At 43.4% G+C, this 27,342-nt stretch overlaps 1 protein-coding gene across 14 annotated transcripts in view; it reads left to right on the plus strand.

Annotated features, from left to right (window-relative positions):
- The window catches only part of Pkp4 (plakophilin 4), a 208,356-nt gene that overhangs the window by 157,415 nt on the left and 23,599 nt on the right, over window positions 1–27,342 (plus strand). For 8 of the 14 annotated variants that reach the window (XM_005346435.3, XM_026778572.1, XM_026778570.1 and 5 more), the window contains 7 exons: window positions 352–483; window positions 590–777; window positions 3,307–3,856; window positions 7,182–7,370; window positions 8,786–9,005; window positions 16,661–16,793; window positions 17,970–18,183. In XM_005346435.3, coding sequence (XP_005346492.1) covers window positions 352–483; window positions 590–777; window positions 3,307–3,856; window positions 7,182–7,370; window positions 8,786–9,005; window positions 16,661–16,793; window positions 17,970–18,183 — 1,626 coding nt within the window. The remainder of the gene's footprint in view (window positions 1–351; window positions 484–589; window positions 778–3,306; window positions 3,857–7,181; window positions 7,371–8,785; window positions 9,006–16,660; window positions 16,794–17,969; window positions 18,184–27,342) is intronic. The other 6 variants (XM_026778575.1, XM_026778569.1, XM_026778568.1 and 3 more) reach the window with 3 other exon arrangements.

Here is a 27,342-nt window from a genome sequence, read left to right on the forward strand (position 1 = left end):
CGAAATATTTGGCCATCATTCTTAGTTTTCCTCTGAATGTATTTGGAGGAAGTTATGAGAGATGGGTTTTCCAAAGACGTACTTTTCAGATTTTGAAGTAATGAAATACATAGGTTAACTTGGGTCTTGTAACCAGAATAAAGAACATTTATGAAACTGAACAAAGTACAATAATAGACTGAGTGTGGAGAGCACATTCACACCAATGAAGTTAAAATAACTGTGCTATTAAGGAGAGCAGAGCCTTCTAGTAACCTCTGGCATATAGGATGCTATTGACAAATATCTGTGCCTTTTAACAAGTTCTTCTGCAATGTCATTAAATTCAGCTATAAACTTATTTTCTTACAGATGTGCCAAATACTGGTATAAGCAAAACTAGAGTTTCTGACGCTGTCCATCCCAACAACTATCTCATCAGGACAGAGCAGGAACAAGGGACACTGTATTCACCGGAACAGACGTCTCTCCATGAAAGTGAGGGTCTGTTGTGTTCTACTTTAAACACTAGATTTTCTTTCGTTAATTTCAGTCTGAAAGTGAGCCTCAGACGTGGATAATAAAGATACTCTCACTTTCATTCTTGCAGGATCGTTGGGAAACTCAAGAAGTTCAACACAAATGAATTCTTATTCTGACAGTGGGTACCAGGAAGCAGGGAGTTTCCACAACAACCAAACCGTGAACAAGGCAGACAGTAGACAGCATTCATTCACGGGACCAACAAGCAACCATGTGGTGAGGAATTCGCGAGCTGAAGGGCAAGCTCTGGTTCAAGTAAGTCAGACGTCTAGCAATCCCCTCTGAGTTCTGTTACAGGCGTTGCTTACGAAGAGCAAAGCCAGTGTGTGTGATTGAAAGAATGAACACTACACTCAGATCACTGCACACCGTTTGAGTTGTGGTATTGAAAATATTTTAAGCATAAAGTCTGAAACTCTATTTGTCTGACTTAATTTACTCTTACTAATCAATCTTTATAAGTTCCTAGATGCAGTAGAGTAATTCTTCTCAAAACAAGGAACGTGATGTGAGCAGTCCAGAGGGAGAGTCAGGATGGCATGAACTGGCATAGTTCCTGAGGGCTCCTAATCCCTAGCAGTACTAGCACTGAAATGTGCTGTAGGAAGTCTCAGAGAACAGAAAACCATTCTCCACCTCCACGAGATGGGATGGAGTCTATAATAAGCAACTGTGTTCATCTTCACTAAAATTGTTCACTGAAAGGTTATTTCCTCTTCTGGATCCCCATGCTTAGAGAGACATTGTGTAGAGGCATAGCTGCTCAAGTTGGGACTCATTTGATAGGCAGAAATACAATATTGCACGCATGGTTCTGAACACTCCCTTGCTTCCTTGTTGCTACTTAATTCACATTATCCCACCCGACTATGTAAGGACTGAGAGCCCTAGTAGCCAGTAAGGCTAGCCCTCTGTCCAAGTACCGTAGAAATCCTTTAGTCGCTGCCAGAAAAGTTGGATGGCTACTGTTCCTTGGGGAACACCATAGAACACACCACAGAGGGCCAGCTTCCCAGTGCTACAGCAAAGCGTGGGGATGCAGTTGTGCACAGTTTTGCTCATCGGTTTAGGAAAAGTCAAGTCTGCAGCTTTTAGGCTTAAAGGGAGCACTTACCCTTGTAGCCCCTACTTGAGGCTGTGTTCCCAGCCTGCATATTACCCGTGCGTGCACTTGGCTGGTGGAGGTGTGTGCTGAGGTTTGAGGCACACTACATGGACACCTCTGGGTGTTCACCTGCGTTTGGTGGATCTCCACACCAGCTTCTCTCTAGTCTTACTTTTGTCTAATTGCCTTAGTTACAGCTTTATTCGTAGTCATGATCGTGTTGTTTTTAAAAAGTAAAAGCTCGTGTTAAGTTGATATTGTCCCTAATGCTATATTGTATTGCCAGTAGGCACTGGGACCTAATTTGCATGTGGTCAGGACAGCTTATCTAGTCATCTAAGTGGATGTGATTCCCTTTGTCAGCCTGTTGCTGATACTGTCAGTCCCCAGGCGAGCATGCGACCTCTCCAACTCTACACTAACTTTTTAAGCCCTGTTCCATTATTGCCTTGTTTAGTTACCATATTCTTCCCCCCCCCCCCCCCCCCCCCCTTAGCACCACCAGCACTGTCCCCCAAGGGTTGACGCTGAACCTGCCTGAGGTGTTTGAGCAGCCAGCTCGCTTGTGACCGGGGAGACTGCAGAAAACCCTCATAACATCCCAGGTTCTTTCCTTACCATCACAACTACAAGTGGGTGAGGTGGATGGTAGCTGCCTTCCAAGAGTAACCGAGGAGGGCCTTTCACCCAGAGCCCTAAGGCCTGTTTCCTTCCCTCCACCTGCCTGCCTTTGCCCCATGGCCGGCCGTACCCCTCAGCCACCCCTCCAGTGCCATTTCTTCATTGCTGTACTGCATCGAGAGTGGCACCTGATACCCTTCGTACACAGACGTCTACAGATTCCTAGCAGACTGTTCCGTGGCAGAAATGTTCATTTTCCTCTCTGGTCTTTTCCAGCTGGCTAAGACCAAGAAAGCCAACAAAGGCTTAGAACATTCCTTCTGCTGGGACAGATTCTCGGGTATCTCTCTGGCATTTCTTTAAATCCACCAGCTAAACTAAAGCTAAGGGCTCATATATCAGACAAGGCCAAAAGAAAGCAGATCTTAGGATTTGGCTAGGATGCCTGTCTGGCCAGGCTCTTCCTTGAACTAAATTATCAGGAGAGAGCTGGACCCAGGCGCTATCCAAACGTTCATGTAGTAGACCCTGCATAAAATATGTCCCACAAGTTAACAGCGCTAACCCATAAAGACCAGCTGTCCATAAATACTCCGCAGCTACATTTAGGCTGACAGATGAAATAAACATATTTTTTGTTTTCTACAAAATGCATTGCCTTGGCCACAGTCCGACTTGTAGGGAATGATACAAGCACATGGCCCCAGGACCCTTCTTGTTCACAAATCACTTGTAGCCCTTGGAGTTAAAGCATGTCATGTGTTGGAAAGCACAGAGGCAACAAGTGAAAAATGTAAAGACCAAAAATGAGCTATTAAATGTCTTCAGGTTTCTTCTCCTGACTGGTTTTAGTATTCAAATTGCATCACAAAAAAAAAAAAAAAAAAAAAAAAGCAGAAGCAAAAGCTAAGATCTTGCTCTAAAGCTCGAAGCAGAGAAGCTCAGATGCCTGAGATCATGGGTCACGTTCTATGTGAGCTGTGTGCGTTTTTATTTCTGTAATAACAATGGGCGCAAACCCCTGGATAAACCCGTTCTCTTTTCTCCCCTCTCATCAGCCATCAGTAGCCAATCGGGCCATGCGAAGAGTTAGTTCAGTTCCATCTAGAGCACAGTCTCCTTCTTATGTCACCAGCACAGGCGTGTCTCCTTCAAGGGGGTCACTGAGAACTTCTCTGGGTAGTGGATTTGGCTCTCCGTCAGTGACCGACTCCCGACCTCTGAACCCCAGTGCTTACTCCTCCACCACGCTCCCTGCTCAGCGGGCCGCCTCTCCGTACTCACAGAGACCCGCCTCCCCAACAGCTGTGCGCCGGGTTGGGTCTGTCACCTCCCGACAGACCTCCAATCCTAACGGACCAGCCCCTCAATACCAGACCACCACCAGGGTGGGGTCCCCACTGACCCTGACAGATGCCCAGACTCGAGTAGCTTCCCCATCCCAAGGCCAAGTGGGATCATCGTCCCCCAAACGCTCGGGGATGACCGCCGTACCACAGCATCTGGGACCTTCATTGCAAAGGACTGTTCATGACATGGACCAATTCGGACAGCAGCAGTATGACATTTATGAGAGGGTGGTTCCACCGCGGCCAGACAGCCTGACAGGTGAGGATGTGCGACAGCCCAGGGTGAGCCCTCTGCTCACACAGACCTGAGGATCATTGGGGAAAGACTGATAGTTTTATCTGAAAAGTTATTATAAACCTAAGGTTAATTTATTTTTCAAGCTCTAGTTCTTTTATATGTGAAATTATATAATATATATGCAGAACTCTTTTGTAAGGCATCTAATTTTTCTCCTCAAAATATTATGGTATATAGAGTGATTTTGTGTGTGTGTGTGTGTGTGTGTGTGTGTGTGTGTGTGTGTGTGTGTGTTCACTCACTGAATTTTAAAAGAATTGGTTAGATTCCCTAAGCTCTTTGTTAATATTATATTCTAAAGAAGGGCTGGTTGAACAGCTAGGCTTACCTGCATGCACCCTCATGATATAGTGATATGTTAAAATGTGGGATCAGAATACCTGTCTGAATTTTTCATGAGGAATGTTGTAGTTGTATGCACTAGAATATGAACTTCATACCCTACTGTTCCGATTTGGGCACCCTGATGGGAAACGTACAAAGCCCTTATGAATTTCTTTCAAATGCCATTTGGATTAAATTAGAAAGACACCAGGTTCCTGGCATTATATCTGTCTCCTTTAGGGGGTTTTCTTAAAAGATGTTCTATATTCTGTAATGATTTTATTCTTTCTAGTAAGAGAAATTTTTCTTTGAAAAAAATACACGTGTAGGACTGAGGATGTCGGGCGGTGGCAGAGTGCTTGCCTAGCCGTGTCACTGCCCGGGGCTTTATCCTCTGCACTGGCCAGGGAGAGTTTTTAAAAACAAGATATATACAGAATGGTGGAATGCAGAGCCATGCAGGAAAAGGTGAGATAAAGAGCAGAAGTCTCTAGGTCCTCCCCTGCCCACACCAAGTCATGTGTGCCGGCTCAGTCTGCATGTGTGGCCTAGAGAAGCGTGTGCTGCACAGGGAGCAGTCCATCATGTGTGTCTTCTGTGCCTTCGTCTCGGTGTCTGCAAGGTGCACAGCACTCCTTTTATGTATGTGATATGGTTTATTTAATTCCTCCATGGTAACCCGCACTTGTCTGTCATTTTTAGCTGCCAGAGACACATGGTTTCATATAAACAGGTACAGTGTTACCTGTAGGATCTAGTTGTCAAAGCTGAATTCCTCTATCAAAGTATATGCATACTTTTTCCCTGAGAAAGAGACTGTCACGTTGGCCTCCAGAAAGCTTCATGCGTTTGTACTTTCTGACCTGTAATTAGAGTTTGCCAGGATACTATACTGTCACCTCAGATGGACCAATCTGGTGACTAAGACGCTACAACTGGCGCCGTTACTGCATTATGACTAAGGTTAAGAGTTTATGTTTATGATCAATTTTATCATAAAAACTCAGGCTCGGGCCTTCTGTAACTTTTATAATGTATGAGAAGTTTTTACACGAGATAAGTTACATCGTTTCTCCATTGTATTTCTTGCTACTTTGCTTTTGGGACTTTTTATTAAAATTTTTAATGTTTTTTTGTGGATAAAATTAATGTAGTTTATCTTGTGGCCTCTAGAAAATGTCCAGCCTTTGTAAGCTTTTTTCTAATGTAGCAAATGCTATGAAACATTTCTGGTGAAGCTGAATTTGAGCTCAGAAATTTCTAGTTGTGAAATGACCCATTTGATCATCCTGCCACAAGAGGGGTACGGTTGACTTAAGTGTTTTCTGAAGACTGCTGACAAGCTTGCAGCCATGTCCTGTCGGAAGCAGTTAGGAAGCACCCCCTCCCCAAGACCCCAGCACCCCCATAGCCCCAGCAGAGAAGCGGCTCTGAGGACTTGTGCTCCCCTGTGTTTGTGTAAAAGAGCCATGAAGAATTCCCAGCTGAAGGAAAGTGGGGTGTGTGTGTGTGTGTGTGTGTGTGTGTGTGTGTGTGTGTGTGTGTGTAGAGGCCAGAGAACAGTGATCGGTGCCAGTTCTCTCCTTACACCATGCACATAGCAGGGCTTGAGTCCCACAACCTGCATTGCCTTTATTTACCCACTGAGCCATCTCAACGACCCACTCCGCTTGCTCTCAGTTGTGATTTGACTACCTGACCTAATGAGGTGGGAATGATCCTTTTTATGATGAATTACTGTGTTATCTTCGGTCATTTTCAAAGCAAATATATGCTTTCTTCTGCTTTTAATTGGAAGGTAATATTAGTTAATATTCCTGATGAAGTAACAAGTTTTACTTACTAATATTGAAAAGTCACAAACCTGTGACCAGTGTAAAAAAAAAAAATGTATGTTTGAAACCCCCTTCTATCATGAGACCCATCATTGCAATCTAAATCAAAATATTTAAAATCATCTAATGTTAAATAGTACTTGTGCGTTTTCCTTTAGAAAGATGGTAAATGAGAATGCCATCTGAGTTCCGGTTAGAACAAGTTTGGGTTTTATTTTGTCTTGCTTTTTAAGAAAGGAAAGCATAGTAACCACAAATAGTGAAACTGTATTTTACTTTTCAAAGCTGTTAACTTTCCAGTATTCTCCCATGAAAATCATATATGAACTAATAGATCTATTACGCATCAGCCTTTACCTGTAAGCATATGGTGTAAATAGTGTCTCAGGTATTGGGAGGCAGTGGTGTGAGGCACAGTAGGCTGCCTGCTAGTGAGATGGAGCGTGTCTGTGGGCAGCAGAAGAGAGGACCCACCCCTGTGAGTACAGCTCTGGCTCCCTTCATGCAGGACCCCACAGGAGATGTGTGGCAGTCTGTATTGTTCTATACAAACATAGAGCATACGTACACAAACCAAGCTCCTGATGTCACCATGTGTCACTGATGGACAGTCCATCCCTGACTAAAATGTCTTTATGTGGCGCCTGATGCTATGATCTTTAAATGGTAATTATGGCAGAAGGGGACATTCTCTATTTGGTCACTGTCATAAAGTAACCCATAGTTGGAGAGTGATTCTAGCAAATCAAACTTAATGAATTTTGATTAGGACATTAATTTTTCTCTTGCTACTAAGAAAGATTTAAAACAAAAAAAAACACAGTGCCCAGAGAGCCTTTCACAGCAGGCCTCCTCCATGTAGAACAGAAGCGCTCAACCTGAGGGTCTTTTAGGGATCACATACCAGATATTTACAGTACAAATCACAACCAAGTTCCAGCTATGAAGTAGTAACAAAGTAAGTTTCTGGTGCGGGATCAGCATACCGGAGGAACTGTGTTAAAGGTCACAGCGTTAGGAAGGTTGAGAACCACCTGCAGACCTAGCATTTGTTCTGTTGGTTGGCACTTGATTCCAATCTCACCGTGATTTTCTCCGTTTCTATGGTGCCGTGTTCCTTCCTCTAGGCTTACGGAGTTCCTATGCCAGCCAGCACAGTCAGCTCGGGCAAGAGCTCCGTTCAGCTGTGTCTCCTGACTTGCACATCACTCCCATCTATGAAGGGCGGACCTACTACAGCCCCGTGTACCGCAGCCCAAACCACGGAACTGTGGAACTCCAAGGATCGCAGACAGCACTGTACCGCACAGGCTCAGGTGGGCCCCGGTCCGCTGCCTTCCCGGTTTCCCTGGCCCAGTAGGAGGGGGTTTTGCTGAGGTTGGGTTCTCCATTAGAAGGAAAATCATGTTGTCCGTTTAGTCCTCAGATGAGCGGCTGTGACAGCAATCGATGAACAGTAAGCCAGAAGTTCATCAGCGCAGTTAGGACTGATGTGTTTTTACCATGGTGTAATCTAATCAGTGAAGGTAGTGATTGCACTGTTAATTAGGGATAGATGTGGAAAGCTGTAAATATGACTCCCCGTGATAGACACATAGCAGGTAGAGAAAGGCAACCGTTTGCTGACTTCCTTTGTTGTGATTTGTGTTGCCTGAGCCAGGTGTTGAAATGATCCAGATAGTGGCGAGATGGCTGATCTAGCGGGCCTGGGGGTGAAGTTGATTTGGCTCCACTCCTTTTTTCAGTGTGGGGTTTCCTCTGAATACTCACTCCTGTCTATGTGGTGACAGAGCGATGCCCACTGTGAGAGATGTGTATAAAACAGGGTACTGAGCCTCACGGCCTTGCACCTCCGTTCTTACCGTTTCTTACACCCCAGGTTTTGCTAAACAGGAAACTATAGCCTTTATGGTATATATTCCCAGAAGGTGCCATAGGGATGCTTTGGAGAAGTCTCATAAGGCAGCAGTTTCTAGTATCCAAAAACCCCAAATCCTACAGAGACATAATTCACAGGTGCACCTGATCACTAGCAAAAAAAGATTCTTCTTCCCCAGAAATGGAACGTTTGGCCGACCGAAGAATTTTCCTTATGATAGATGTTAATGAAGAAATGGTCATTTGTTCTTGCATTCTTTAAGCAGACTGAAAAAAGATGAACAACCATTCCAATTGCAGAAAGACTGTCAAGTGCTGCAATGGGAGAGACAGCAACTTTGATCATTGGGGGAGAAGTGTTCAGTGCAGCAGACAGTCGCAGTGCCCCTAACATCGAATAAGAGTTGCTGGGAGTAGCCGTGGAATTAAAATCGACCTTTTTTGTGACATAGATTTTTTTTTCTAGTATTACCAAGATCCAAAGGTAAAGAAGTAAAGTAGGTTGTCTAAAAACTTGATAGCTTATTTATAAATTTCAGTAAAAACCTTGGTCTTAATCAGTAACTTAAAATTATGACACAATATCATTCATTTCTGAGATGAATTTCATGTACTTTTACTGGAGTTTTAAGTTCTTAAATCTTAATATAGCCAAGCAAGCAATCTCATAGTTTCACTGCTTCTTTTCTAGGTACTTCTTTTAGTAGCAGTAAGCTAGGTTTATGAAGTCTAAAAATAAATAGTTGATGTAATTGCCAAGTGTTTAATCGTTTTAAAAGTAAAAACCATTGTATGTTTGAAAAGTGAAGCCCTGTGGAGAACATGCTAATCTTTCAAAATGCCGACTTCGTAGTAGGTGTTGGAAATCTCCAAAGGACATCCAGCCAACGAAGCACCCTTACATACCAAAGACACAATTACGCCCTGAACACAGCAGCTACCTACGCGGACCCCTACAGGCCAATACAGTACCGAGCCCAAGAGTGCACTTACAACAGGCTGCAGCATGCAGGGCCAGCCGACGATGGTGCCACAAGATCCCCGTCCATAGACAGCATCCAGAAGGACCCCAGGCAAGTACCGGAGGGGTCTCAAGGCCACTCCATAGCTCACTAACTGCTCCCGCTGCTCTGTCTTTTTAACCTATTGAATCCGGGAATATCAGAAACACCTTATCTCTGTGACGTCACCTGTGTGGTCGTTGATGCTGACCTCATGTTTTAAAGCTGGGTCGCTTCTGTCCATACTTTGGTTATAGTTTAGAGAAGGCTCGGGTCTATGGGATTCGGTGCGGCATTCATCGTCCATGTCCTTTCCTTAGGCAGCTACCGGGGAGGGCCTGACAAAAGGCTGTCAGATCACCCCCCCCCCTTTGCCTGCCTGATTTAGAAGATTCATATATTCTAAGTTAGAAAAGACGTATACATTTCCAGTTGTATTAGTCAGTGCTAGGTAGAGGTTTTTACAGGTCCTTTACAAAGCTCTGTGACATTTGGGAGACGATAGCATAGAAATTTTTATCTCACAAGCAAAACACATTTGACAGATAACAGCATGTATTGTGTTTGGCCACATACATGATACTTTCCAAGGTAAATATGAGCCCCTTGGCACTTGATTGAGTCTGAAACATTGGCTTCTTCTTTAGTGAAAGCCATTTAAAACAGAAATTATGTTTCAGAAAATATGTTTCAAAACTAAAGAATTTTCATTTCTGAAGGAATGGAATCATTACGGAGTTTTAAGCAACTTTGGGTATTATTTTAAGCCATATATTATTAGCAAGATTTCATTCACTCTTCGCCCACAATTGTTTCGCTGGGAAGTTGTTATAATTATCTATTTGAATTTAACAACTACCAGCTTATTCTGATGACGATGAACTAAAATTAGTGAGGGTCTGGTCACTAAATAGAATAAGTAAAGATGCTTTAGATGGATGAGAAGCCACTGATGTATTGAAGCCACTTCATGAGTTTGCTTTTATGCCTAAAATTCTTTTGGGCTTAGGTATACATTTTGTTCTATAGTTCTAGTTTGCCACTTTTCCAAAAAGAACTATAGAATTGTCAGAAATTTTCTTACATTATTTCGTTTTCTAAAATCTTCAGAATGATAAAATTCTCTGGTCCCCAACACATACAAAATTTCCCAAAAGTATTCTAAATTCAAGGGAATTTGATATCCTAATTGGACCTGCAAGATAATAGTAGCAGCCTATAAGAGCAGCGAAGTGTGGTTAGAGTTCCAAGTTGAAGATGCAGCCCTCGAGACTCCAGCTTTGACCGCTAATATGAATTGATTCACTATGAACAAGAATTTCCTATGTGGTAATGCACTCTCGCTATTCATGCTATGGTAATTTCATAGTCTAATGCATAAACTATGGCAGCGAGCTTTGATTATGTGCGACTTCACTGGTAGTGCCGCTCATAGGATGAGCAGGCGGCCATCCTACAGAAGCAGGTACGTTTACTGTAGCTGGCCCTGGAATCCAGATGAATGGAGAATGAACATTCAATGAGAACCAGAGGCTGACGACAACCGCTGTTCCTCGGTTGTAAAAATTCAACCTCCAACTCTCCTGCTCTTACTACGCAATTAGCCTGATGAACTCTGTGAGGCTGCAAGTTACTGTCAAAAGGAAATCTGTAAAGATTTGGGTTTTTAGGTTTTGTTGATTTGTATGATTTTGGTGGTTTTTTTTTTTTTTTTTTTTTTGGTCTTGACCTACATAGCAAGAGCTTACCTCAGAAGAACAGTCTTGTCCAGGATTACAGATACACACCTCCAGGCCCAACCATGACTTTAAAATATAAAGGATATTAGCTTGGAAATGAAAGTTATTAGGTCGTACAAATGTTTTTTTCCTACACAGACCAGCGTGAGAACATCTCTCGTGCAAGGTGGCAGAAGGCCTGCTTCTTCAGTGCAGGCCTCTGCTTGGCATCTGGCCCTTTCTCTACCCCCTGACCTTGATGTCACTGTCATATGCATTTGAACACCCATAATATACAGTGCTATAGTTTTGGAAAATGGTTGCTTTGAAAGAAATGAAGAGAAATAAAAGCAAATATTTTAAAATAATCACCCTCAGCACTAACAATCTTCCCGTAGACCCCGGCCTCCGTCTGTCTCTCTTTCATCAGCTAAAGAGTTTGGCTTGGGTTCTTTAGCCTCAGTTTATCTTCAGTGGTTTTGTCTCACATTTCAGGGTATTTTTGCTACATATAAAATTCAAGTTTTACAAGTGTGGTTTTTTTTTCTTTCAGTACTTTAAAAGGTGTTATTCATTGTCTTCAGACATCTGTTATTTTTTGGTGAGAAATAAGAAATGATTTGTATTTTTCTCATTATGTAATGTGCTTCCTCTCAGCTTCCTTTGTTGAGCTCTTCCGCTTTCAGCATTTCACTGTGATGAGCCAAAGCGTGGGTCTCTGCATTTGACGTGATTGGGGTTCACTGAAATTCTTTGGATGTAAATTGGTTTTGCCAAAATTAGGAAAAAAAAATCAGCTTTTATTTTTTTAAATTTTCTGCACTGATATCCCTCTTCTCCTTCTGGGATTCTAGGTAGATGTATTAAAGTCACGTGATCATGAGAAGTGGTACAGTCCCTCAGCCACATAGCTTCTAGGGGACTGCCATCAAACACAGTCTGCTTTTTACATGGTTTTATATCTGTTTGGCCTAGGATTTGATCGTTGTTTTAATTTTAATTTCAAATGCTTGAAATTACTTTTTTTTTTTTAAATCAACCCAGTTCTTTTTCTGTAGTTTCCATGTCTCTGGTAAGAGTCCCCATCCACTCACTCATTGTTTTATTGTCTGTGTGTGTGTTTGGTGCTGTCTGGCTTTTGTGACAGGGTCTCGGCAGAGTCCTGTGCCCACTGGGATTGCAGGGCTCCACCACCACACCCAGCCTCTCTTTCTTTCCTTCCTTCCTTCCTTCCTTCCTTCCTTCCTTCCTTCCTTCCTTCCTTCCTTCCTTCCTTCCAGTCTGTGAACATGACTGGAATTGTTTCTCCTTCTTCTGAAAAGTCCAGGGTTAGGGCTGCCTCTGCCTCCATTTTTACTGCTGCTCTTGTCCCATCATCTGCTGTAGTTTTTTGATTCTCTGCTGGCCATTGTGAACAAGGGAACCTGGATTTAGATTATCTCCTGCTGCAGCAGATAACTAAGTTACCGGCGGGAGCTTTTGACACTGCCAGCCCTGATTTTGCCATTTAAAAAGTCGATTTCAGGTGTGTTTTAGCACTAGAATGTCGACCTTATTCTGTGACGTGGTCCTAGATGCTCAGACATGGCCTCTGTGGACTTATGACTTAAATTCTGGGGTGCTCATGTTTGTACTCCCAACAAGTCTGGACTCCAGTATTACCCACTGTGTGTTCAACTCCGCCATCCAATAGTCGCTGCATCGGCCAGTCCTGCCCGAGTCCCCTCGGCTCACTAGTACCCTGTCTGTACCTTCTAATTTCTTTAGAACCAGCCAAATCCAGTCCACCTCTACTTCAGTCCTCACCCCTACTCCTAACCCAGTGTGGGAAGTCTATCCTATATGCTCTTAGTTTCAATCTTTTGCATTATGGTACAGAAAATGCCCCTAAGGAGAAAGCCAGGTAGATGTGGAGTCCTTGGGTAGCTGCCTCCTCTCAAGGATTTCATTCTTATGTTTCCTGTCCAGGGCCTATAAACAGGTCCCTCACACATCTACCTCTGTTTTGTAGTAGTTTTTGGAGCATCAAAATGCAGATCCATAGCTATGAAGAAAAGTCTAGCATAGGCTGTAATTAAGGAAATCCTTGCAGTGACGGCATCCAGTTAGCGTGGAAACTGGTAGCGGTTTTCCCAGGGTAAATTCTGCTGAGCTTAGGTCAAGGGTGATGTTGATGCCAACTATTGCTAGCTACTCTTCTGCGGGCTGGTCCTCGTAGCACCCAAGTATGTCAGGAAATCTTAACCGTCATTGTAGAGGAAAAAAATGTTTGCAATAAATATGAGTTATCATAAGTGTTAGACCACACTCCTACCACTCTGTCAGCTACAACACAGCCTTACACAGTAGACTTTACATGGTTAATCGGCGTTAGTTAACACAGTTAAGAGACTTATTACAGAAAATGTCCCTCCTTGGGAAACCTCGTTTTTCATAGGTGAATGTTAATGACTGTACTCCACCAGGCTTAGCCATTAGAGCCATTCTCATAAGCAGGCAGAGAACAGTTTTATTCCTCTTACTTTACAGATGAGGGAACTTCCCTCCAGATAATCAGCTGATTTCCAAAAGAGCAGTCATTGGAGACCCTAAGGGTTTGGTCAAAGCAAGATAACTCCAATTCTTTTGATTTTTTTTTCTGTATTTATGTGATGTGCATACCCATTTGTATGCATGTCTGTATGTATGTGGTGTGCATACCCACGTGCACACGTGTCTGCATGTATGTGGTGTGCAAACCCATGTGTATGCATGCCTATGAATGTGGTGTGTGTACCCATGTGTATGCATGTCTGTATATGGTGTGTGTACCCATGTGTATGCATGTCTGTATATGGTGTGTATACCCATGTGTATGCATGTCTGTATATGGTGTGTGTACTCACATGTACTCATATCTATGTGGTGTGCGTACCCACAAATATGCATGTCTATGTATGTGATGTGCATATCCATGTGTATGCATATCTGTACTATGTGGTGTGTGTACTCATTTGTCTGCATGTATGTGGTGTGCGTACCCATGTGTATGCATGTCTGCATGTATGTAGTGTGTGAACCCATGTGTATGCATGTCTGTATATGGTGTGCGTACCCACAAGTATGCATGTCTATGTATGGGATGTGCGTATCCATGTGTATGCATATCTGTACTATGTGGTGTGTGTACTCATTTGTATGCATGTCTGCAGGTATGTGGTGTGCGTACCCATGTGTATGCATGTCTGCATGTATGTAGTGTGTGAACCCATGTGTATGCATGTCTGTATATGGTGCGCGTACCCACAAGTATGCATGTCTATGTATGGGATGTGCGTATCCATGTGTATGCATATCTGTACTATGTGGTGTGTGTACTCATTGTATGCATGTCTGTATGTATGTGGTGTGCATACCCACATGTATGCGTACCCATGTGTATGCATATCTGTATTATATGGTGTGTGTATTCACTTGTATGCATGTCTGTATGTATATGGTGTGCATACCCACATGTACTCATACCCACATGTATGCAAGTCTGGTATGTATGCTGTGGAAATCCCATCTTTACCTTCTGAGGCTAGATTGCAAGCAGACAGGCATAGCTACCCAGCACTGTGTGAGTTCTGAAGAATTTTCAGCTCTTTTGGCTGCCAGACAAAGGCTGAATCTGGAAAAGGCCATATTTGAAGCAGAGAGAAAGTCTAGGAGTCTTGAGATGGTTTAGGAAAGAGAGAAAGGATGGATAGCTGAACTCACTGGCAGATCGGGTGGGTGATGAGGGAGAGACCTAAGTTACGGACATCTGTTTTGAGTGACTGTGTAGCTGGACTTAACACCAGTCGTTTCTGATTCTAGCACATTCTTATACTGTTGTTGTCTCCCATGTAAATGTGGCCATGCTGCACTTCCCTGTAGGGAGGAACACACAGACTTGGTTTCACTAACCTCTACCAACTAACCCCAATTCCTTGTCTGTATCCTGGGCTATTTAGTAGTACTTGCCTTGGGAGCAGTAAAGGCAAAACAATGGGGCTAGATGCAGGTAGACTGGGCAAATGCTATCTGGTGCCTTTGCTGTAAAGGGCAGCCTTGAGTTGGCACATGTGACCCTGCGTTAGTGAGCAGTCATGGTGATTTCTATAACTTAACAGGAATGCAGCAAAAGTTCATTTGCATGGGTGGTGTGTGCGTGCATGTGGATGTGTGGGTATATAATGGCCGTTTGAAGAGTACTGAAAAATTAATATCTGGAGGCTTCCCAATCCAAGTGATACTCGGGGATCATAAACTAGCAAGTAGGGAAGCTGAGCCAGGAGGACTTACCTTGAGTTTAAAGCCAGCCTGAGCTAGATATTAAGACCCTGTCTCAAAAAAAGAAGAAAATGGTTTAAAATATTCCCACTGTTCTAGAAAGTTTCTTCTAATAATTCCCAGTTAATTGCCAGCCTGCCCCTGCTCTGTGGACAGTTACTACTCAGGTCCCCGTTGGCACCAATTCGCTTTGCTTGTTCATTTCAATGGCATCTTGTATCATGTACTGTGGTAGCCGACACACATTGAATATGCCAGCGACCTCCTTTTCACTGGCAAGTATTATTCCATTCACAACTGCATCACAGTTCAGGCTCCTTTGGTGGACAGCTGGGATACCTCCAAATTGGCTACCACAAATGATATGTATCAGCATCTGTGTACAAACAAACCAACTCACCAATAGAAGTCTCAATTGGTTATTAATGTGAAAAGTAATTTTTATTAACTTATTTGGTATGAATTTATTATTTTCTTGTTTATGAGAACTTTTTAAATTTATGTGTATCATGTTATACCTGCATGTATGTCTATGTAAGGGCATCAGATCCCCTGGAACTGGAGTTACAGATAGTTGTGAGCTGCCATGTGGGTGCTGAGAATTGAACCCAGGTCTGTGCAAGAGCAGCTGGTGCTCTTAACCACTGAGCCATCTCTCCAGCCCGAGTTCATTATTTTCATTGAAGTTTTTGGCAGCCTTTAGTGCAAGTCTACATAGCTCTTGTTCTGTGAACCATTTTCTACCAAAAAAAAAAAAAAAGCTGCCTTCCTTATAAAATAGACATGTTGCAAAGATTCTAAACAATAGGCCATCAGGTGATATCAGAAAATTTTGACAGTGAGATGCTACCTGAAAACAAAGTATAAAAGAATCTGTAGTAAGTGTAAGTGTATGGTCATTGTACTATTATAGAACAATAACAAAAACAAACCTGTATTTCATGGTGGAGTTATGCAGGCATTACTCTGCTGATCACTGTGTGAGCAGCAGCCTGGCCTCATATGGACACATCATGTGGCACTGGGGGGAAGAGACAGGTCACACCTGGGATAGAGTACAACACAGAGACACAGAACTTCTGTTGCTGACTCTTGACATACTAATGACTGTGTAACAATAGTGCAGTTTCTGGAAAATATATAAGCCAAAGGGTGTCAGGAATGCTTTCCCCTAGACAAACCATTCCTGACAAGTTCCTTTTTTCTTTTTTGAACTCCTCTGTGTTTCTGTCTCATAATCAAGAGCAGCTATGCATATTTAAGTTTCTGAACAATCACTGTGATTTCTCCACCTTATCTGTGATTAGCAGCTGGTAACAGCTCTGTCCTTTCCCATCAGGCCTTCCTTTCCATGGGTGTGACATCTCACTTAGCTAGATTGCATTTGTTTACCTGTGTGTTGCATCTGCTGCGTTCTTAGATGGGGAGAAAGGCATAAAATTAAAATCCGGAGGAGAAATGCTGGGATGGAAATGCTGTCCATACTGAGAATTCCCTTTGTTCCCTGACTCTCTGTGTCTGTGTGCCATGATTTTTGGGGGGATCTTAAGCATTTGGGTCTCTGTATACATGATCGGGAGAAATCATTTCCAAATAGATGCGTTAGGATTTTTATAACTTCTGATTTCTGCCTCTGCCTGACTTTTCCCTTCTATCAGAAATGTATGGTTCCTCTTGGAGCTTCCTTTCTGAAGCCGTATCTCTTCCATGTAGGGAGTTTGCCTGGCGTGACCCTGAGCTGCCAGAGGTCATTCACATGCTGCAACACCAGTTCCCATCTGTGCAGGCAAACGCCGCAGCCTACCTACAGCACCTGTGCTTCGGTGACAACAAAGTGAAGATGGAGGTACTGGACCCAGAGCCCGCCCAGATGTGGGCACACTGTGACTTCTGCTTAGCAGCTGCTTACTTTCTATTTAAAAATCACTGGGGACTTGGGGGCCTGGAAAGATGACTCAGCGGGTAAGAGCACTGGCTGCTCATCCACAGGACCCAGGTTTGTTTCTAAACACCCACATGGCAGCTCACAGCCATCTGTAATACCAGTTAGTGAGGACCCAATGCGCTCTCCTGGCTTTTATGGGTACTGCACACACATGATGCACATACCAGCATGCAGGCAAAATACCCATACATGTAAAGTAATAACAACGTTTTTAAAAAGTAAAACTAATTCCAAAATGACCAGGGCATGAGGGTGTTGGTGGTGATACAGGATGTGCTAGCAAGGCCCTAAGTTCAATCCTTAGCATCACGAAAACTGCTAAAAAAGAACATTTCTTTCTGAAGTGGCACCCAATACTCTTTCACTTCTTGACAATGCATTTCACTGCCTCTCGGGAAAACCTGGGATGAGTATCCTACCTAGGGTGCTATCAGCCTTGTCCAAGTTCATCCATTCGGTGAGCGTAGTTATAAAACATGAAGCAAAAAATCACTGTCATCTGAGCTCCAGAAATATATTCAAAAAATATATTGAGAAAAATCACTGCATTCACTGAACTAGAGAGATAATATATCTTACGAGGTTCTGGTCAATACAGGTATTTTGGTGTTTATGGAAACATTGCATTGCTGGTTATTGGTTAGTGTTTTGTAGCATGTAGATTTTTTTTTAAGATTTCGGGCCTTATCTTCCTGCAATGACATTTATTTTCTACTCAATATGTAAAACAACACAACGGTTACAGATCTAAAGGTGGACATGAATAAAGCCTAGCAGCATGCAAGTCAAATACTTTAGAATCTAAGGAGAGCAGCCTGGAGAACCAGATCTAGAAATCCCTTCCCGTGCTGCCTCTGAGTGTCTGCTGCATTTGTGTGTGTTGTGTGCAGACGATGCCAGCCCCCCAGATCTCCCTTCTCGTTAAGCCCTGTGCACAGGAAAGGAGTGCCATCTTAGAGAGTAGTCTTTGAGCTTGCAGCTGGTGTTTCCCATGGCCTCAGCATAACAGACTTTCGCTGCTGTCTGTTTATTGTGTTCCCTCTCAATCCTGGTACCTGATTTTTTTTTTCATTCCAGGTGTACAAGTTAGGGGGAATCAAGCATCTGGTCGACCTGTTGGACCACAGAGTTTTGGAAGTTCAAAAGAACGCTTGTGGTGCCCTCCGAAACCTTGTGTTTGGCAAGTCTACAGATGAAAATAAAATAGCAATGAAGAATGTGGGTGGGATCCCTGCCTTGCTGCGGCTGTTGAGAAAATCTATTGATGCAGAAGTAAGGGAGCTTGTTACAGGTGGGTAGAGAATATGACCTTGTCTAGAGGGAATGCTGGAAACATTTCAGACAGTGCCCTTGCCTAGTGGCACTGAGAAGCCAATGGGAACAGTGTTGTGATAGATGATGCCCTGGGCAGCGGGGTGGGGCTAGCTGGTGCACACAGCTGTGAGGCCTCGTACCCAGAAGACTTGGCAGTGTTCTCTTGGTAGCAATAATGTGCGTATCAGTACGTAGACATTCATGCCTGGTTCCCTTGTTTAGCTAACTGTATGTTTCATGGCATGGACCTGACATCCCTAATGTGTGGCTTCTTTTCTGTTCTTCTCTCAGAATTTCTCATAGAAGAAATAAGGCCTTGTTGGACTTTCATTGCTATGCTTTCTTTTCCTTGTATTAAATTGTTATATTGTCTTTCCTGAGCAGACCTCAAATTTATAAAACTTAGGGCTAACCAGGAAGAGAAGTACATGAAAGTTCAGGGATTTCCTTTTTCTGTTTTTTATTATTTAAAAGTAAGTCAAGTTGATTTGCAGTAGAGACAGTCTGCCCTTCAGAAGGAACCATGCCTTTTGCCAGGGGCACATTGACCCAAGTGCACACTTGGATACCTGCCCCCTTTCATCACTCCTGTGAACATTGAACTTTTCTGTTTGTTTAAAAGGCCCTGGCCTTGAGAGAGGAATGTGAGTGTGTGTTTCAGTCAGCTGTATCCTCATGGAACCTTCCAATATAAAACTATAAATGCTTTCTGATATTTCTCCTAGAACCCTCTGCCAGAAACTTTTTTGACTTTTAAGAAACACTTCTTTCCAGCCATATGTAGGTGGTAGAGGAAATCAAGATTCACTTTATAGCCATATACCTTAGCCAGTAATAATTGTAATGGAATGGTTGCTTTCAAAATGGATCATTCAAAATATTGGAAAGGGAATGATCGATATGAAAACATATCATTCAGCTCTCATATGGAGAGGACCTGGAAATTTATTTCCCGTTCCCAAAGGCTATTTCTCTCAGCTTGATTTCTGTGCAAACACTGTCTGGTTAATATGAAACTACCAACTTTTACTATGAATCCAGAAGATTTGCTTGCTTGCGCACGTGTGTGTGTGTGTGTGTGTGTGTGTGTGTGTGTGTGTGTGTGTGTGTGTGAGAGAGTGGGGGGGAGCTAGGGGCTGATATGTGTACAAGGCCAAGACCTAGGGAGAAAGTAAAGTTAGTTGTTCATTTCTTGGTCATAACATTTGGTAGTACCAGACTTACCTGATGTCATACAGAAAAAATGTGGTGTGTCTTCTAGCAGGAAGCCTCAGGAGGTCCTTAAATCCTTCTTTCATTAACACTTCTCCAAGTCAAATATTTACCAGTTCTTTAAAGTGCAGAATCACGGGGGAGGGGGGTGTTGAAAGGGGTCTCAGATTCCTCTTGCCTGATTGGTCACCCAAGCAAGACATCTCTGTACCTTTTCTACACTCAACCCCACTGTATGTTTGCATTGGCCAGGACAGTAAACTTATATAACTTCCGGACACAAGCTTGAGCATCAAGCTTGCCCCCAAAGCAACAGCACATTGAGAAGGCAAGGGACACAAACCTGGGAGCTCGTAAGAATAGCCCTAAAGACCAGTTCTGCCCTGCACCCAGCCTCCTGGACGCCTGATCAGGAGTCTTTTGTCTTTTGTTTGACTCCGAAAAACACAGCTCCAGTGTTCTCAAACCCTCCCTGAAGACAGCATTAGCTGTCTGATTTCCAGTATCCAGCCAGTGCCATCTACAAAGACAGTGGCTCTCCAGGCTTCATGTGTGGCTTGTGCAGTGTGGACTCGGAGTTCATCAGTGAGAATTAAATCAGCTTAGAATCACAAAATGTTGAAGACCAATAAACTGTTGAATTCAAACTGCTAATAGTTTGAAGAAATTATTCACTTGAAAATAGGTCTTCTGTTATTCACAATATTCAGGAGCTCAACCTAGTTATTAAGTCTAAAGTGTTGCCCCTCCCCCCATCCTCTTTGTTTCATTTTGGCAATTTTTACTATCCAAATGAAGAAATTTTAACTGTTCTGAAGAAGATGTCTTGCATTTGCTTTAAGTGTAGTAACTGCCCAGGGCATGGTTTGGTTTTTTTTTTTTTTTTTTGCCACATTTGCATTTTCAAGGGAAAATAACCCAAACCTTTTTGCCAAGATTATTTTCCCAAGACAGTGTGACTGTTTTGGCTAATGAAAATGGTTCTCTAACATGAACAATGACTCTTGTGTTTTCTTCACCGTGATGAACATTTTCTATCATGGAATATACTGTGCTTTATAGGTACTTACTTCCTGCTGTGTGCAGGGTGTGTTGAGTGGACTCCCTTCCCTGTTGCTGTGCTTCAGCACAAAAACCATGCAGAGTCCACATCAGTGTCTTCTGGGCCCCAACTGTAACACGATCAGTCCTTCTGTTCAGGGTTACTGAATTGTATTTCTGATCTAGGAAATTCGCGTTTATTCTGGTTGGGCATTCTGAAAGCATCCTGTCTTACACTGTAGAAGTTGAAGAATCTGGAGGCCTGCTTTGTAATGAACTAGATGTCCCAGTGCTGGCGCATTGTTATTCCTCCCTACTAAGTACCAAAAGGTAGCCTTTGTCCTTCAGTGTTATAGACTGAATTCATATAGCTTCTCCATGCCCTCTCTCTAATTTAGCAAGTGATTATTCACTCATATGCCTAGTTGCACATGGATGGTTTTGAAAGTTGAAATCCGAGCTATGCATTGCAGCCTCCGTGCAGAACATGATCCACGTCGTCCCTCCCTTATCATTGGATCCTTATTTATTAAGTCTAAAATCTCCCCTCCCCCTTCCTCATCATCCTCCTTTCAGTTTGGCAATTTTTACAGTGCGAGCAAAGACATTTTAACTATTCTGAAAAAGATGTCTTGCATTTGTTTTAAATGTCTTGCATTTGTTTTAAATGTCTTGCATTTGTTTTAAATGTAGTAACTGATCAGTTAATTTTTTTAAAGAGTATTTTGTATTAAGGAAAACCAGGTGAACAAAGATTTAGCAAACAGTAGGTTCTCGCAAGAGGTGGTCCTTCATAGTATAAAGAACCACATTATTGCAGGATGAAGAGTTCTATTCTTGTTTCCCTGACCTCATTAATATGCCTTTCATACAGCCATTTGTTATATGATCTAGACAGGAGGCAGTCCGTTACTTTCTGCCTTGCTTTTCTGGACCACTTGTGCTATTAGGAGCTGTGTGTTATTTTCAGAAATCTAGCAACAGCCCTTCCCACTTCCCAGCCCAAATTAGTAAGAATCCTTACCACCTGGTCTACTTAAAATAATAATAACAAAATCATTCATCATCAATCTCTGGCCGCCCTCTTTCTCTGTCTCATTTCAAGCCATAAAAAATTGTAATGAGAAACTTTAAAAGGGGAGGGGAGTTTACTTGACAATAGTTCCCAAAATAGTTCATTGTAGATGGGCCAGCTCATAGTTCATGAAGAACTTAGAATAGGAAAATGCCCTGGAGAGATCTCTGTTCCACAGAGGCGCACCTACCCACCCTGCATCACAGATGAGAAACTCGGGCACAGGGAGGTTGAGTTCCTAGCACAGGCTAAAGTTCTCTCTCCCCCAGTGCAGGCCACTGAGAAATGCTCAACAGAAGCAACTCTGGGCATGCAGATGCCTGTTTTCCAAGTCCTTTTCTTCTTTCTGGGTATCAACAAAAGAAGCTCTCACTATCCTAACTACTTGACTTTCACAGAGCATTATAGGGAGCTCTACGTGAACCCCACCAATGAAGTCATGTCAAGCTGGTGACCCAACATCATCCTCAGGTTTCAACTTGCTGCAGTGTCACTTTAGTGTTCTGTCAAGAGTGACATTCTGAGTCCGATGCACCCTTGTGCACGGTCCTCATAAGTGAATGTAGACTCCTGAGTGCTGGGCAAAATGAGGCAGTCAAGTGGAAAACTAAACTCACTTGGAGAACGTGGTTGGCCAACATTGATCTGAGTAGAATTGCCCAGCAAAAGACAGGCCTGTGATGGTGCGCTCCCTCAGTAGCCTAGACAGCTTATAAATACGAAGAAGTAGGCCACACCTGAGGAGACTCCATATCACACCCCTCAGTCTTCCAAAGGCTCTGGCTTGGTCTGATGCCCTCCCTGTAGCTGGCAGCTTCAGTCACTTGTCTCAAAGCTCCTGCTAGCCCCAGACTGCTAGATGGAGGAATTAGTGCGTGTAGAGATGAGACCACGTCCCTGCTCACACAGGTCAGGTGTAGAATATAGGCCTGAAGTGGCTCTAAGGATAAACCTCCTTGCTTGTATAAATGACCAAGTTCTGTGTCAGAATCTGAAGCTGTCGCCAACAGAACAAGGGTGGGAGGTGGGGGCCTCTGCCAGCTCTGCCTCTCAGAACCTCCCTCGTTTCCCTTACACAGCCTGTTCCCTTGTACCAGCTTCCAACAGAAGGAGCCGGCTTTATGTCCCTCGTGGGCAATTCTCAGAATTCCTGGATTGTAAGCTTATTTCCTGAAGAAATGCCATTCCCGGGAACACTGAACTACATAACCATGTGGTGTCATTAATCCTTTCAAAACACCCACAAAGTGGAAAAATTACCTCAGTGGAGAACATGCTGAGACACAAGTGCAATCCTGTGAGGGGATCCCTAGGTGTTGGTAGACCAGCCCTTACGATCAGAAAATCATAGAAGCACGTGGCAGCACTTAGGTTTTCTAGACAGCAAAGAGCTAGCCTGCTCATGACCGTGGGGAAACAAGTCCCTTCAGATTGAGCACAGAGGCGGGGCCCTCCCTGGGCAGCTGCTGCAACTAGCCCCTGTGTTCCATCCTCCACAGCTGTCTTCTGTGAAGCTTTCTTCACTCAGACTCAAGAACCCTTGTACCATGAAAACCACACCCGAAGGAGCTCTCTCCCAAACCTGACATCTAAATGTGTAGGAGATTCCAGGGAGCTCTGAGGTAAGCCAGGCAGAGCCATGACAAAGCCAGTGAAGCCAAAAGAAAGGCACCTACCCAGGAGGCCTATCAGGAGAAAGACGTCATGGTCCATGCCTTTAGGCCAAGAATAGCCCTGTGCAGCCTGTTCCAGTGCCATTGGGCCCTCCCCATAGGTGTCACACCTTCAGAACCCTAGAAATGACTGTATGCCACCATGATCTGTTTTCCTCAGAATTTTTCCGCAGAAAGGCATTTTTCTGTAATTGAAGACAGTACTTTTGTCCCTCTCATAATAATTGTTTTCCCATTATTCCAATTTCATTTCATTTTTATAATTCGCTGATGGCACAGTGGTCCTGGTAGAAAGCTTGAGCGATTAGTCTGAAGCTGTAAATGGCAGACATTTCAATAGCAGTATGCTCTCCTCACGACCCCTTTTTGACCTCCTTATTCTGTCAACAGCACTGTACACTGTATTTTTACACAGACGCAAGCTGCCGGCTCATCTTTGGTAGCTCCAACAGTTTACAGCAAGCCCCCAGTTCTCACGGGTGGTTCTTGGTGGTTCCTCAGTCTTTGGGTCCCCACTCTCTCACCCAGAAGCTACTGTCACATGACATGGGGTCTGCGCACCTGGCACTGGAGTAACCCCAGGGTCAACAATTCAGACCGCCCACCTGTCAGTCCCAGTCCGCTCAGCCCACCTTCTGGGCTATTCCTGGCCTCAAACCTCCAACTCGTGCTCATGATTGTTGCGGTCTCTCAAGGGCTCCCCCCCTTTTTTTCTGACCCCTACCTTTCATACTGCAGCTCAGTGCTGTGACCTCCAGTCCTGCCAGACAGGGGCTCCCATAATTTAAAACCATACAGGGTTAAGACAACTCAGTATTGTGTAAGATTGGGATCTGGAACCAGGTGGACAGCTTTCGTCATGGCCCCGGGGCTCCAGGCGTATCACCTTCATGGAATACTCGCTTCCCTGGTGACAAATGGTGCCAGTGCTTTGTGGGTTTGTGAGAAGACACGTGGAGTGTGTGGTTGATGACATGTCCAGGCTGTGCTCATTGCTCTTTCAACACTGTCATAGGTCTCCTAAGAGCTTACAGCTCAACCAGGGACAAACCAGCACCCAACAGATGTGTAATCAGAGCTTCATGCACTTCTAGAGTGTTCCAGTGACCATCTTAAGGACAAAACCAGACAGTGGAGTTAATTTTAATAATGTATTTCATTTGATCCAGTAGTCAGAATATATTGAAAGTCAATATCAATTCTGAGCTGTTTTGCATTGATTCTATACTAAGTCTTTATCATCTTCTGGTGTTTTACACAAATCAGTCTGGACTAACCACAATTCAAGTGCTTACTTAGCCTCTTGTATCTACCCTACTAGACAGCACAGGTCTGTAGAAGCTGAATATCCCGTCCTTGGAATTCTAGGAGTCAGAAGGGCTTCAAATTAAAGAATGTCCTAGAATTTTAATATATGTACATGAACTTTACCTTAGCATCCTAAAGCTGAAATCAGATTTTAAAGCATTTTAGATTTTGGATTTTTATATTAGTTACTCAGTCTGTATGGTGGTTGAGTGGATGAAGATGGTTAAATGTAAAAGGTGGAAGGGATTTATGATTGTAGATTTAAGACTGGCAGGCGGTGGCAGGTGAGCAGATTGTGGCTGAGTGTGCTCCCCGGAGCATCTTGTTACTACTTTTTTTCCCAACCAAGAGCCACAGAAGTTCATTAAGAGCCCCATTGGAGTAAGTGGGGGGAGACCTTAAGCAGCGCAGTCACAGGGAAGAGGAGGTGAGGCTTTCCCAGGTCTGAGTACGTCAGCCAGTAGTGAGTGCACTCTAGGAGCAGGCTGTGGTCTTAGATTAGAGACCCCCTCCTTCCCAGTTACCATCAACATGTGAGCATACACTGTAGTTGGTATTTTCTCACTCTTACTCTTTTGCTCTTTAGGGGCCCGCCACCCAGCTCCCAAATAAATCTCAAGAGTCTTGCTCTTATGAATGCCCTGCCTTAACTTGGCTTGTTTCTTTTCAGCTTAACTATCCTGTCTACCTTTTGCCTCTGGGTTTTCACCTTTCTCTGTTTCTCTATGCTCTTTCTTTTCATCTTATTCTGTGTCTGACCCCTTCTTTTCTTGCTCCTGGATCTCTTCTCTTCCCAGATTTCTCCTTCTGTTTATTCTCTCTGCCTGTTAGTTTTACCTATCCTTTCTTCTGCCTAGCTAATGGCTGTTCAGGTCTTCATTAGACCAATCAGATATTTTAGACAAACATAGTAACACAGTTTCACAAAGTTAAACAAATGCAACATAAAAGAATACAACACATCTTTGCATCATTGAATCTGTGTTCCACATCATAAACAAATGTAATACGTCTTAAAATATTCTACAACTGTACACAGTGCAGCACACCCTGCACACAGGCGGAAGCCCCTGGACTACTTACTATATTTGTACTGTTTCCGCCAGCAGAATGGGTGTATATGCAGCATCATGTTCCCATAAGCTCATGGATACCACTTGTCGGAATGAGGGCATGATGTATACTTGGCATTGTTGCTGCCCCAGGCAGCAGGAGCAAAGTCACTGTCATCATTAGGGTTTCTATTGCTGTGAAGAGACACCATGACCATGGCAGTTTTTAGAAAAAAAAAAAAAAAAAAAAAAAAAAACATTTAACTGGGGCTGACTTACAGTTCAAGGATTTAGTCCATTATTGTCATGGTGGGAAGCATGGTAGCATGCAGCAGACTTGGTGCTAGAGAGGTAGCTAAAAGTTCTACATCCAGATTGGCACACAGCAGGACCTGGCTTGAGCATTTAAAACCTCAAAGCCCACCTGCAATTACACACTTGCTCCAACCAGGCCACACTTCCTATTCGTGGTAACCAAGCATTCAAATCTATGAGCCTATGGTGGCCATTCCTATTCAACCACCATAGGCACATTGGCTGACTTGGCAAGATATTGTCTCTGCCCCAAGATAGAAAAGTCAGTCATCTTCACCCTCATCTGGGAGGCTGGGGTAGTTCACTTTACCTTGTGGGCTTCTTGAGAAAGGCGCTGAAGCAAAGGATGCCAAGAACTGTCAGGGCTGGGACTGTGGCTCAGAGGTAGAACACTCGCCTAGCATGTATGACCCCGTAAGTTCAATTTCCAGCACTGCAGAAACAAACAAAACAGACAGAGGCAGAGATTTAACAGACTTGGGAGAAGGAACAAGGTCCAGCAAGTGGTCCGTAAAGAGCCCTGGCATTCTTAGGCCTTTTCCTTTGGCAGCGTCTGCAGGTGCTTGATTTTTGATAATTTGGAAGGAGCATAAGCTGAATGCAGTATAGACATAAATGGCTTAAAATGATCCCTTCCGTCAGAGAGAGAATCGAGTTTGTGGCTGTTGTATATAGGCTGCCGGTGAAAGCGCTCTTTCAAATGTTATTTGGCTTTTAATGTTCTTTGAAAATTGCACTTTCAAGTAGTTGTTATTATTTTAATTAATCAGCAAAATCAGCTTCTAATGTGAATAATAAAACTATCAGTTGGGCAGTAGATTAGTTGTACAGCCAGCTTTAAACACAGGCGCCTTCAAAGTTCTGCAGCGTGGGATTGATGTGAAATGGTGTTTTAATTACTTCACTCGCTCTTTGTGAGGAAAACAAACTTTCATCTCCCCCGGCAGCGTTTCATTTTGCTTAGTGGTTACTCGTGATTATCTCTACTTTTTCTGCGGAAATTCCTAATACTTTCTAGATTCATTTGTGTGAGTATATTCTCAGCCCTCAGAATGAAGCTAATTGCTTTCTAATATATAAAACCTTCAGCTTCCTAAATCAAGCTACATCTTACTTTTAACTTTTTCACTTTTTCTTTGGGAACAAGGAGGTGATGGAATATGCCACTCTGTAATTTTGGAGGGAATTTTGTCCTGGGATGTCAGAGCTGGAGGCCCTCTCCCGTGCTGATGGAGAGTACCGGGTTCACAACTCTCTGTCTCTCTGCCTCCGGGAGCTGCTGTGTTTTCCGCTCTTCACTTAGAGCCCTTGGAAGACTCTCCCAGTTGTCCTGGATCCCTAGAGAAACTGCAGAGAAAATGGTTTTATTACTACTCTATCAAAATGGAGTGTACCCCGGGATTATTAGCCAATTTGAAAGATGGTGCTTTTTACTTTGAGTAAAGGCCCTATCTGAGGCG

This window comes from Microtus ochrogaster, chromosome 4 (assembly GCF_000317375.1).
Source record: "Microtus ochrogaster isolate Prairie Vole_2 chromosome 4, MicOch1.0, whole genome shotgun sequence".
NCBI classification, from domain to species: Eukaryota; Metazoa; Chordata; class Mammalia; order Rodentia; family Cricetidae; genus Microtus; species Microtus ochrogaster.